Source organism: Doryrhamphus excisus, chromosome 7 (genome assembly GCF_030265055.1).
Source record: "Doryrhamphus excisus isolate RoL2022-K1 chromosome 7, RoL_Dexc_1.0, whole genome shotgun sequence".
NCBI classification, from domain to species: domain Eukaryota; kingdom Metazoa; phylum Chordata; class Actinopteri; order Syngnathiformes; family Syngnathidae; genus Doryrhamphus; species Doryrhamphus excisus.
The window spans coordinates 5,242,545-5,255,664 of NC_080472.1; the positions used below are offsets into that span (position 1 = coordinate 5,242,545).

General features: G+C 38.6%; 1 protein-coding gene across 3 annotated transcripts in view; it reads right to left on the reverse strand.

Annotated features, from left to right (window-relative positions):
* Positions 1-13,120, reverse strand: part of LOC131131901 (golgin subfamily B member 1-like) — a 39,844-nt gene that overhangs the window by 22,322 nt on the left and 4,402 nt on the right. The window contains exons 5-16 of one of the 3 annotated variants that reach the window (XM_058076927.1): positions 12,718-12,831; positions 11,542-11,694; positions 11,262-11,441; positions 11,010-11,132; positions 10,208-10,321; positions 9,034-9,334; positions 8,035-8,150; positions 7,743-7,860; positions 7,062-7,153; positions 6,818-6,968; positions 3,334-3,440; positions 2,786-2,909 (exon numbers count right to left, since the gene is read on the reverse strand). In XM_058076927.1, coding sequence (XP_057932910.1) covers positions 2,786-2,909; positions 3,334-3,440; positions 6,818-6,968; positions 7,062-7,153; positions 7,743-7,860; positions 8,035-8,150; positions 9,034-9,334; positions 10,208-10,321; positions 11,010-11,132; positions 11,262-11,441; positions 11,542-11,694; positions 12,718-12,831 — 1,693 coding nt within the window. Of the gene's footprint in view, positions 1-2,785; positions 2,910-3,333; positions 3,485-6,816; positions 6,969-7,061; positions 7,154-7,742; positions 7,861-8,034; positions 8,151-9,033; positions 9,335-10,207; positions 10,322-11,009; positions 11,133-11,261; positions 11,442-11,541; positions 11,695-12,717; positions 12,832-13,120 lie in introns of all 3 variants that reach the window. The other 2 variants (XM_058076925.1, XM_058076924.1) reach the window with 2 other exon arrangements.

Here is a 13,120-nt window from a genome sequence, read left to right on the forward strand (position 1 = left end):
GGGATGGTGTTCTTCGGATTGTACTCTTCATTCTTCTTCCTCCAAACACGCTTATTGGAATTATGACCAAAAAGTTCTATTTTGGTCTCATCTGACCATAAAACTTTCTCCCATGACTCCTCTGTATCATCCAAATGGTCATATGCAAACTTAAGACGGGCCTTGACATGTGCTGGTTTAAGCAGGGGAACCTTTCGTGCCATGCATGATTTCACATCATGACGTCTTAGTGTATTACCTACAGTAACCTTGGAAACGGTGGTCCCAGCTCTTTTCAGGTCATTGACCAAGTCCTGTCGTGTAGTTCTGGGCTGATTCCTCACCTTTCTTAGAATCATTGAGACCCCACGAGGTGATATCTTGCATGGGGCTCCACTCCGATTGAGATTGACCGTCATGTTTAGCTTCTTCCATTTTCTAATGATAGCTCCAACAGTGGACCTTTTTTCACCAAGCTGCTTGGTAATTGCTCCGTAGCCCTTTCCAGCCTTGTGGAGGTGTACAATTTTGTCTCTGGTGTCTTTGGACAGCTCTTTGGTCTTCGCCATGTTACAAGTTAAAGTCTTACTGATTGTATGGGGTGGACAGGTGTCTTTATGCAGCTAACGACCTCAAACAGGTGCATCTGATTCAGGATGATACATGGAGTGCAGGTGGACTTCTAATGGGCAGACTAACAGGTCTTTCAGGGTCAGAATTCTAGATGATACACAGGTGTTCAAATACTTATTTGCAGCTGTATCACACAAATAAATTGTTAAAAAATCATGCATTGTGATTTCTGGATTTTTCTTTTTAGTTTATCTCTCTCACAGTGGACATGCACCTACGATGAAAATTTCAGACCCCTCCATGATTTCTAAGTGGGAGAAATAGCAAAATAGCAGGGTGTTCAAATACTTATTTTCTTCACTGTATAATGTACTGCCTATAATCTATATTTACTTTAAAGTCACTCATATCCCACATACACTCAAGAAAAATATAAACTATATAAAAATATAAACTCAAAATTTTGTTTAGAATGTAGTTATGCTCTGTGTGTGCCCAAATGTGTTGTTAATGTATTTTTCATCAAAAAACTTCCTTGTTATACTAGTAGCTTGCTAATACAGGGAAACAGGAACGGGAAGTCAGCTACATTGCCTGCTCATGATGTCATCAGTGATTGTTCGCCCCTGCAAAATAACTCAAAATGGAGCCAAAGAAATTTGTCAGTGCAGCATTTTGATTAAAAAAGGTGACTTAATTTGGATTAATTTGAAAACAGATTAATTGGATTTACATGATTTCTTATGGAAAGAATTATTTGGTTTAAATTACAGTCGGACCTTCTGGAAGGGATTAATGATGCTAACCAAGGTTCCACTGTAAATGTACAGTACCATACTAAAAGCCCATACTTGAAACGCCTAATATGATTAAGAGCTGCTTTTTTTTACCTGCTTACACTGAATGTCTGTAGTGTAAATCCAGCCGTTGAGGAAAAAACATGCAATCAAAAAAAATAAAACTTACCACAGATAGCGAGCTTGCAACCTACATGACTTCACAAGAGCTCAGCGCATTCACAAGACTGACCCAGCAAACTAGTCAGTTCCACCAGCATGCACGTCACATCAAAAAGCAAACAAAAAAAGAATGTGTAAATTGAATTAAGATTGTTGGGCAATTTTTGGAAATGGGAGATGGCGTAAAATTTTTCTCACAGTTGTGACCCAGAAACTGAGTTCACAAGAAAACCATAAAATATGAACGCAGATATTCCCAAACTTTTTCAACTCAGGACCCAAATTAATTTTTTTAAATTACATAAAGAGTTTACAAATGCATATTAACAGATATTTATTCACAGAGACTGACAAAAATTGTAATAGTTCACTTTGACTACTTTTTGACTGTACAAAGTAATTCTTCAATATATTGATGGTGAGAAGATAAAAAATAATCTGCAAATAAAAGATAATAAAAATCGTACACAATTTACATGCAAAATATTACAAAACAACCTTATATGTTGATTTTCTTCATTGTGTGTCTCATCCAACATTACAGTAGCGTTACTGTAATGTTGGGTGAGACACACAAGCACCAGACTTTATCCATCGCTAGAACAACAGCCACAGAATCACTAACTGGATATCATCGCAGCCATAACCAACGGTAACCTCAACTATGAACCCCCAACATCACTTCATGTCAAAAGGTGCCAAGTTCAATAGATCATTGACACTGATGTTTTCCACTGATGTCAACATTTGCAATAAAAGTGACAGTTGTAATTATTAGATTAAATTCAGCTCCATTCTCTCTTCAATTGCCATTTTTCACTCTCACAAAATCCAGGTTTAAGCTCTAAATATCTCTCGCGCACTTATTGTACACATTTAAAGTACAGAATCTATAGCTAGTCACTGATAATGAATTCAATGTTGAATACATTTTGATATGATTTTTTTATGAATATTGAACTACATCGCTCTTAATGTCCTAGAATAGCATCCTGACTAAATACACTAAATATCATAACATACTTTTTTACTTTGACAACTGTCCAATAAAAATGGACCAGCAATCAAAATGGGTCATGGCATGTTGAAGTTTGGGAAACTTGCTGCATACTAGATTGCATATAGGCTTTCAAAATTTGGAATGGGGGAGGTAAAAAACAAAACAAAAAAAAAAACAAAACAATCTACAATTCAACACAGAATAGGTCATGGTGAAAACCCAAATGTGAGGATGACCGTGCATGGTAGTGTAAACTGTCTAGAGGCTCTCCCACCTGTGTCAGGAGTACTGTATTCAGGCCACCAACCTCCCATGTTTTCTCCTTCCATTGGGGTTGTGCTCTCCGAGGTATGTTTGGGTTCCTGGAATAGGCCTTGTCCATCAAACTCAAAATCCTCCTATGTGTATGTGAAAGAACAATTCTATTATATATGAGAAAATAAGACATCAATACAGTACGGAAATAAGGCTACAGTCACACAATTTTTTGCCCATATTGAATGTGAACTGTGTCTGATGTCAGTGTGAACGACAAAATTCTGATTTTTTCCAAATGGGACTCAGACCTTGTTTGTATGTTGATATAAATCTGATATGTATCTGATCAACTGCAGTCTGAACAGACAGGTTGCATATAGCAGTTTCGATATCGGTACTGGAAATGAAGTGCTGGACAATATGGAGGAAGTTAATATCACCTGACTGATGTCACATGACGTCTACAAAGTTTAAGCAATCAACCCAAACTACCATGATGCTCTACCAGGAGCTTGCGATCAATATAATGGGCACCCCTGAGTTCGAGGTAATGTATATGCCTACCTGTAGGCTCCGTTGAGCAGGTTCTGCTAGCTTCTTGCCCCCAGGTTGGCTGAGTCTTTTTGCTTGAGCCAGCTCCTCCTCCAACTCCTGCTGCCGAGTGGCCAAAGCTGGATCGGAGTAGCCAGGAAAGAACCAGTCATCCTCAATCAGTTTTGTGCCACAGGGGAAAAAGGGGTGTTGTAGGTATGGATGGAAGGTGGGCATGAAAGAGGAATTTGGATATAGACTTCAGATAGGTAATGTGATGACAGACAGTGGTTTTGGTGAAGAGGGAGTTGAGACAAACAAACAAAAAAAAGATAGAAAGCAGCAAAAGTAAAATAAATAAATAAAGCCTATGTAGAGTATGTATGAACAAAGATCGAGTGGAGAACAATGTGAAGGGAAGAAGACTTCTACTGGTAAACCGCTATGATTAGAGCTTGGACCTGTTTGCCTGTTTGCATTGCAAAGGACAACTGACGACCTTCAAACTTTATCGTTGACAAGGGAGCAATAGTGTGAGGAGGAGGAGCAGACAAATGTAAGAAATCATTTGAGAAGCCAATATTTCATCGCAATCACTGAGTCTAGTGAGATCATTCTTTGGTTGCATGTTGATTTGCATTTTTTTGGACAGAAGAAAGCAAGCTTTTTGAAAATGATGCTTCGCCTCAGTGATGTTCAAAACATGTTCCCATCTGTTTTGTGGTAACAGGCTGCTGTGTAGGGTAAGCAGAAGAGGAAGCTCAAAGCAAGAAAAGAAAAGAGCGGAAAGGGTTCAGGAGTGGTGGTCAGTGTGCTGATTGGGTGCATAAACAAGAGGATACACGAGTGGTTGTCACAAAGAAACTATTTCGATTATGACGGCCGCAATGCAAAGAGGAAAACAGAAGATACAGTGCATCCAGAAAGTACATTTTACGATGTTACAGGCTTATTCTATACTATAGGGCGAAGGGGCTGTTGTTTCATGACTATGGGCTCTAATAATGGTATCTAATAATGTCAAAGATCAAATAATAATAGACTGCTATAAGTAAAAAAAAAAATTTAGTCTAGAGCCATGTGGCCCCCTTATTAGTAAAAATACAGGCCACAAAATACAGTATGGCACAATGTACATGCAGTTCTTCATACACTTGTTGAAGTGCATGCAAGTTATTGGTACAATAAAAACAAGCATGTTGCTCTAAAAAAGACACGCAAAGCTGGATCATTCTACTACAATTATAAGGTTGTCAATACTGTTTGTCAATAGTTTGCGGAATGTTCACGACTAATTCACGCAACTGGCATGAAGATCAAAATGGAACAGCCTGCAAAAGTTTACACATACTTTACACCGCAAGGGTCAAGGTGGCTTAACAGGATGCAGTGGAACCTTGGTTAGCGTCAATCTGTTCCAAAAGGTCCGGCTCTAACTGAAACGTACTCTAACCAAATCATTTCCCATAAGAAATAATGTCAATCCAATCTGTTCCGGAAAACACATATACAAAACACATTTTTATAGTTTTACATGCAAAAAACTAATCTGAATGCATAGAAGTAATGAATTAAATGACTAAATGAACATATAAGGTTACTTTTACCTTCTTTGAAGACTTGATTATTGCCAAAGACACAATAAGGCGGCAAGATCAACATGGACGACACCTTTCCAATCCAATCCAGTCTGTTTTATTTATTATTATTTTATTTATTATTAAATAAATACTATATAGAAATATAGAAATATTAAATAAATGTTTGATTAAACAAACAATCACATCCCTAATCTTCAGTGAAGGTAAAAGTAACCTTAATGTTTATTCATCATTTATATGCATTTATTCAATCATTCATTTTCTACTGCTTATCCTCACGAGGGTCGCAGGGGTGCTGGAGCCTATCCCAGCTGTCCTCGGGCGAGAGGCGGGTCGCCAGCCAATCACAGGGCACATATAGACAAACAACCATTCACACTCAGATTCATACCTATGGACAATTTGGAGTCGCCAATTAACCTAGCATGTTTTTGGATTGTGGGAGGAAACCGGAGTACCCGGAGAAAATATGCATTTATACAATATAGAATTATTTTGTGCATGTAAAACTATAATTGTAAATCTATAAAAACATGTGTTCACACTTTTAGAGAAAGCAAAGCACTACAGAGTCAACCACTGAAGACATCATAGACGAGCGACAGAGCTATTTCTGCTTTCCGTTTCCATGTATTAGCAAGCTGCTAACAGGGAGGTTTGTAATAAAATTCTTTAAGAACACAGTCAGACTAACACAGTGTATTATTGTATGCCATCTGGAACATGTAAGCAAACAGAGGCAACTTTTCGGGAGTACATTTTCAATTGTTACCATTTGTTGGCCTCAATATTTAGGATTTTTTTTTTTATCCATCCACAGTTAAGACATATAATATTGGAATGTACAACATTATTTCATGTTAACACTGTTGAGTCTACCTAAGATATATCCATTCCACCATGAGAAAATGATTCTTTGCCCCCACTAAAATGTTAGTGGATTCAGGTTAGCGCAATAAAAATAAAAAAAAATAAAAAAAAACAAGAGAAAAAGAAGATGAAGAAAGGAAAAGGAAAACAATATCAGAGGGGTGTAGAAACTAGGACTCATCGGTGCAGTGTGCTACTGTACTGCCTGTAGCTCACCCCAATAAAGACAACATTCTAGGAAGCGACAGACAGTACAGTCCGCAAACACTACACTGGCGCTCAGGGGGAGCCTGCATGCACAAAACTGATGGGAAAACTGGGAAAATGTTCTATGTGGCTACTCCCATCCATGGAGCAGGAGCTGGAGAGGGTGGGTAGAGGCGGGGGTCCACATGACGGGACAGCACTTGGTCAATCAAGTGCTCCCGATTAACAAGGGTGGAAAAAGTGGAAATAAAAAGAAAAGAAAAATAATGTTCAGTGAAACAACAGAACAGCTGATAAATAATAAAAATACATATGTGAAGATGGTGGTGGTGGGGTGGAAGGACAAATGAGTTACATTTCACACTTGTCGTTTTCTTAACCCATTATATTGTGTTTATATTGATATACAACACCAACATAACGACATCAAATCCAACTGATATTGAAAATTCTTTAGGATGCAGTCTATTGGAATGTTTTTATATGAGACTATTGCACTGGCATGTATGTATTAATTTAAATATAGTTAAGACTGTAACCACTTAATGCATAGCTGGATTGGAATATAATGCAAAATATTATTTGTTATTATTAATAATAATAACAATATTTTATTATTAAAATTGTATATATTAATTAAAAATAAAAAATTACATTCTAAAAAATTTAATTATATTATATAATTAAATGATTTAAAGAATCGCGACACTGTCCTCCTCATTAATGACAATCAATACAAAGTGTTAAGACTCCAATTAATGAATGAAATAATTGGATTAATGAATTAAAACTAGTATTTTCATGATACTACACCTGTCATCATCTAGCAAAGGCCTTACCCTCTCTTTCTTCCTCCATGTGGCTAATGCGAAGAACCATCGCAGCCTTCTCTTCCCTGGCCTGATCCCTGGCATCGACTGCCTCGGCGACCATTTCCTGCCACTCCAAGACTTGACTTTGGGTGTCATCAGCACTGCCGGACTCACTTGCCTGTGGTCAGAATGAGCATGGGGAACGAGGAAACTATACGCACAGCACCTTACTGAGTAAACGCTTTAGGAATCAAAATCCTGCATCCCAGACCTGAGAGGCAGCTCTCTTTGTGAACTGTTCCAGGTCGGCTTGTAGTGTCCTTTGTTGCTCCTCATATACCTCCAGTTTAGCCTCCAGCATGTCTGACGGTAAAAGCAACAATACACAATCAACTTTTAAAGAATGAAGAAACTGCAGCCACAAAAGTTGCTCAGGGTTGGGGCCAATCCCATCCTGTATCGGTACCGGGTTTCGAGATGAGAGCAATTTTGGAAATTGCCAATACCAGAAGAATACCAGAAAACGTAGCAGTCTTACACGCACGCACATATGCACAGCCTATATAAAATATATATAAAATAAAAAAGTCAATAATCAAGCCATCATCTCCCTCAACAAGATGTAACCATGTAATCGAGGCAACCAATCGTCCTCTACGATGTAGACCCTTTATTTATTTATTATTTATTCTTCTAATTCTTCTATATATTCTTTATTTATTCTTCTAATTCCTATATTTTGTACTGTCATACTGTCTTGCACTGAAAATGGAGCTGCTGCAATTTCATTCTACTATACGTATGTAAAATGACAAAGGGTATTCTGATTCTGATTCAATATCAATCAATAAGTAACACTTAACTAATATTTTTCTCTCTACATTTGCTGATATTCTTTTGGTGTGGCTGGATATCAAGCAAAGAGAACTCTGGTTTTGGACTTGTACAGTACCATTCTTCGCTTTGAGTTCCTCATACTGCTCCACCTTCCATTGGTATTCCTCCCGCTCCTCCTCAAGGGCAGTGACACGACTTCGCAGGGCAGTCAGATCAGGAGGGGCGATGCCAGCCTTAAGAAGAAATAACAAGGAAAATACCTTGCCTTGTCACTTTTTTTAGTGGATCACTTTGAAGACACTTTACCGTGGAGCAACATATCACACATAACCCGGTAAATTTTCATATAAAAATGAGGGAAACAATAAAAACAGTAACAAATTACATGTACCAGTTGGACATCTTACCTGGCTTTTTTTGAGCTCCTCCTCCAGCTGTCTGATTCGGGATTTAGACCAAGCTTTCATTTTCAGGAACTTGGCCTCTGATTTGCTTGCCTCGTCAATTTTTTGCTTTGTCTGGGCTGTAAGCAATACAGAAAATATAAAGTGAGAGTAGTGTTTTGTCCACAGAAACATTTAAGAGATGAGTATAAATGCTCCTCATCTATTGATTCCTCTACTTCTTATTCAGGCTCATCTTTTGTCCACTAACATTTCCTCAACCCATTCAAACATCAAAGTGTTAAATCATTCAGGACATAGACCATCTATCAGATTTTTCATATTGAAAATGAATTATTTCTGTTCAATTACTGTAACATTCTTCTTATGCTGCAGACTCACAATTACAAGTGCGCCTGAACGCTTCATGGCACAAGGAGACAGAGCATGAAGTTGGTTATTGCTCTGTGTGCATCATAACAACAAAATAAGTAAGTTTGATGATTATTTTGTGCATCAAGTGTTTAACTGCAAGTCTTGGAAGATTTGGTGTTCCAATCCCTGCATGGCGCAGTGTGAGTAGCGACTCCCCCAAAAATGTGACTTTATCATTGGTTGTATTTATTTTTCTACCTAAGACACCGCTTTATTGTGATTGTTAAGACATTCCCCTTCAACTTGGTATTATTATTATTATGCAAACCGTAGACATCGTGAGTGGATAGAAAAAGTGATACACAAATTCAAGCCATTGAAACGGAAGGGGCTGCACGGCGGTTGAGTGGTTACCGTAGAGGCCTCACAGCTAAGTTAATTGGCGACTCCAAATTGTCAATAGGTATGAATGCACGTGTGGTGTTAATGGTTGTTTGTCTATATGTGCCCTGTGATTGGCTGGTGACCAGTCCAGGGTGTACCCCGCCTCTCGCCGCTGTTCTACAAGGTGCTATAGAGAAACTACAGACCATCATCAGTAACCCCTGTGACCCCCTTTATAGTGGCAGTGATGGATTTAAAACCTACCTTCCAATTCAGCTATTCTCTGGAAAGCGGTCGGCTCAACAGACAAGTCTTCAGTTCTTGGGGCCTCTTGACTGGTCCATGGTCCTACTGCAGCATTTCTCAGCTGCTCCAGCTGGCGCAGCAGATCCTGTTGGGTTTCGTTTAACTGTGCCTGATGTTGTTCTGTCATTCGCCGAGCCTCTCCCTGGTGCTTTTCCATCAAGTCACGGAGTTGTGCTCGCATAACGTGCTTTTCTGCCTCCATCTTGGATTCAAGGGACTCTCTTTCAACATGGAGTCTACGCATCCGCTCTGTGAGATCCTGGCATGGGAAAGTAGGAAAAAAAATCACTGTTGAGTTTTGTGGTTTCCATCAAATATTGAATATCACATAGTGAATTTCCATAAAGTCGGATTCAAAGTTAACAAATGTAATATTTTAGTAGTTATGGCATAGAAAACCTATTTACAATCTTCTAAATAAGGCTTTTAAACATTACTAGACATGAAACAACACGCACCTAGCCACCTTTACATCTGTATTATCCAATATAGTACACTTAAGTGGGCAGGGGGAGTGTAATTCCCATGGTGGCAACTATCTCGTCAATGTATTGTAATGTCTGCTTTAAATGGCTTTGCACCTGTATTACCCTATATAGTAGACATAATGGCTTTACACCTGTGTTACCCTATATAGGAGACATAATAACAGTAAATAAGCCATTTGTAAGTTGTAAAATAATAATAGTAAATATTTAAAAGACCTGTCTGTGTATCACAGTAAATGTGTTCCCTAGCAGTGGCGGACGAATAGAAGTGTAGAGGAGAGTCGACTTTCAGCTTATAATGGCCCTATCTCCTGACCATGTTGTTATTATTATAAATATTTAGTAATTATTTATGTGCCTATTGTAATATAATTTCATCTTGGAAGAAATGTATTTTCTGGCCATCATGTCTGGCCCTCGTCTAGCCAAACACCGACATCTAGTGGCCAATGCAGAATACAGTACTACATTTAGAATTGAACTTTTCTTCTGCCTTGTATTTGTATTTTGGTGCACTTTTCCTTTTTATGTTTGATTATGCCTACTTTAGGGCAAGAATTAGTACAATTTCTATCAAATTTACTTTCAATGACATTCATTTGATCGAGGTACCTTATGAATTAGCATTAAGTAGAATTCCTAACCTTAATCTGCTGGTCTCTGCCATCCACCTCTTTCTGGAGAACATCAATGACCTGAGTTTTACCGAGCAGCACCTCCTCCTTCTCATGAAGCTTCTGTTTTAATGCCTTCAAAAGCTGATAAAACAATACAAAACAATAGTATTAGTAGTCATGATCATTCATTTAACAATGACCAACAAACTATCTCATCAAATCGGATGCCTTAAGTCAGTGGTCCCCAACCTTTTTGGTCCCACAGATTGGCTTGTGTGTTCACAAATATGCGGTGGACCAGAGGTAGCAGTGGGAAGGGGGCATTCATATTTTATAGCAATCTAATTAACCTTATTCATTATGTACAACATTTAATTCAAAGCCCAAAATGAATACAGACCCACCATCCACTAGTACGAGCCTGGAGTTTGTTTTTCCACCGTCACTGTTTGACCTATGCACTAAAAGGCAGTATGCTAGCACATTCGCACTCAATAAGGTCATCAAATTAGCCATTCCCATGTGGTATCCGTATTTGAGACCAAATACGAGGTGAAAGAAAAACGGTAAAAATACAGTACAGTAGTTAGCACACACACAATGGTGCGTTCAAAGGCCATCGAATAAAGTGGGACGGTCGCTGCTTGCAACAAACATGCAAAAAGTTTCAAAAATTGAAATGTATTTACATATGCATTTTTAAAACAGTTTTTTAAAATCACTGCATCTAAATGTTTGCTGCAGCCCTGCCCACGGCCCTGTGGTTGGAGACCCCCGCGCTTAAATGACCTGACTGATGACAGAGAATCTTTTTGAGGGTTAGAACCACCTGCTGAAGATCAGCACTGGCATCAGATGTTGCGGCTAGTTTGAAGAGCTCCTGTTCATGCATCTGGTTGATCTCTGTTAGCTGTTGATCTTTCTGGAGAATTATATCTTTGAAGGTTTGGATCTAAAAAGGAAAGATCGTATATATCATAAATCCATATTTCAAGATACAATTACATCACATAATTAAAATTTTCATCATTGTGTGAATTACATCCGAGTACTCCACGGTAACAACAGTGTAAAAACCTACATTCTGCTTATACATGTTCTCTTTCTGGCTGTATTGTTCCTTCTCTGTGACCAGAAGCTCCTTCAGGCTGTCTGTCTGCTCCTGGAGTAAACTGTAGCGTTCCTCGCCTTCTCCAACTTTCTTGGTTAGACTCTGCACCAGCACCTGAAGCTCCTGCATTGCTCCGTGATCTTCATCTACCTGAGAAAGTACAGTACAGTGGGGCCTCAAAACTGTGTTCAATTTAGTTTAGTTCATTTTCATCATCACCATGAAGGACTACGTAAAGTAAAGACTGTACCTTTTGTTGTGCAGTCGTGACTGATTGATTTCCTGCCATTGATGTCTGCAAGTGAATAATGTAGGCCTCCTTCTCGGATAGCTTCTTGTCCTTATCTGTCAGCATAACATCCATTTCTTCCCCTCGTTGCCGCTGTGCCTCCACCTCTCTCCTCTAAAGGAAAAATAAAGTTGCGTTAGAACAATAACTATATATTTAGGAATTTGACAAAACATCTAGTTGTATTTGCGTTATTAACATTAATTTGTGATTAACAAAAAGACAGAACTGTGGTGTCTAGTTCATTATATTTCTTTATATATGCCTGTTACATAACCTTCTTTTTTGAAAATGATTTATTCATTCAATCGTTCATTTTCTACCACTTATCCTCACGATAGTTTTGGGGGTGCGTATGTCATATACGTCTATATGTGCCCTGTGATTGGCTGGCGACCAGTCCGGGTTGTACCCCGCCTCTTACCCGAAGACAGCTGGGATAGGCTCCCGCACGCCCGCAACTTTGTGAGGATAAGTGGTAGAAAGTGAATGAATGAATAAAAGTGCTAGGAATCTATATTGATCCATAGTATATATCTATATTGAACGCCCTCCCTTTAATATACAGTAGACAGGTGCCCTTATTATACAACAAGGGACGCCATTGTGAAACAAAACAATTATGTATGGACATGCTTGAATACTGGTGTGTAATAATGTACAGTAGTCCCTCGCTTAATCACTGTTAATTGGTTTCAGGCCCGACTGTTAATCTTGGCCAAGTAGGATTTCTTATTTATAAATAGAACATTTTTAGAGTTGGAGCATAGATAACCTTCTAAATACCCTTTTTTTAATCATTTTTAGAGTCCTCTAGACATGAAATAACAACCCTATAGTCAACCTTTACACTCATATTACTCAATATAGTAGGCATCCATCCATCTTCTGTGCAGCTTATCCTCACTAGTCGCCCTTGTTAGGGATAATTGTGCCTGTTATGAGATCATTCAAACCTGTTCCAGCGATCAAGTCTAGTCCGTGTGTGTCTGAGCCAACATTACAGTAACATGACTGACACCTGCTGATCGTGTAGAAGAGTACATATCTATAATAATGCTCATGAATGCCACCTGCTGTTCCATTTTTGTCCCCACATTTTCCACAAGTTAGTAGTAAAAAACAAAAGGATCTTACCTTGCTTTCTAACTCCTTCTCACTCCGTGCAAGGTGTTGTTCTAGATCCTCCACCTTCTTTTTTAACAAAACAATTTTGCCCCGACTTGCTTGCTCTCCTCCTTCTGATGGAGCCTATCAGGATACAGGGCTATTAAATACAAAGCAACTGTCACAGGGTTTCTGCTGCATATAATTGACCGTGGCGCACCGTCATGACAAAATAAAAGCCACCACACCTTAAAAATGTGTTTTTTTAACCTGAAAACAATTTAAAGTTATATATTGTATGAATGGATATGAATACTATGCTATATAAGTAAATACATACCGAACTCTGGCATTTTTGTTTACACATTTTGCCTGGCTCTCACCGTCTCTCTGCTGAACAATAGCTGGCTAGTTTTTGTCCCGCGAGCACGTT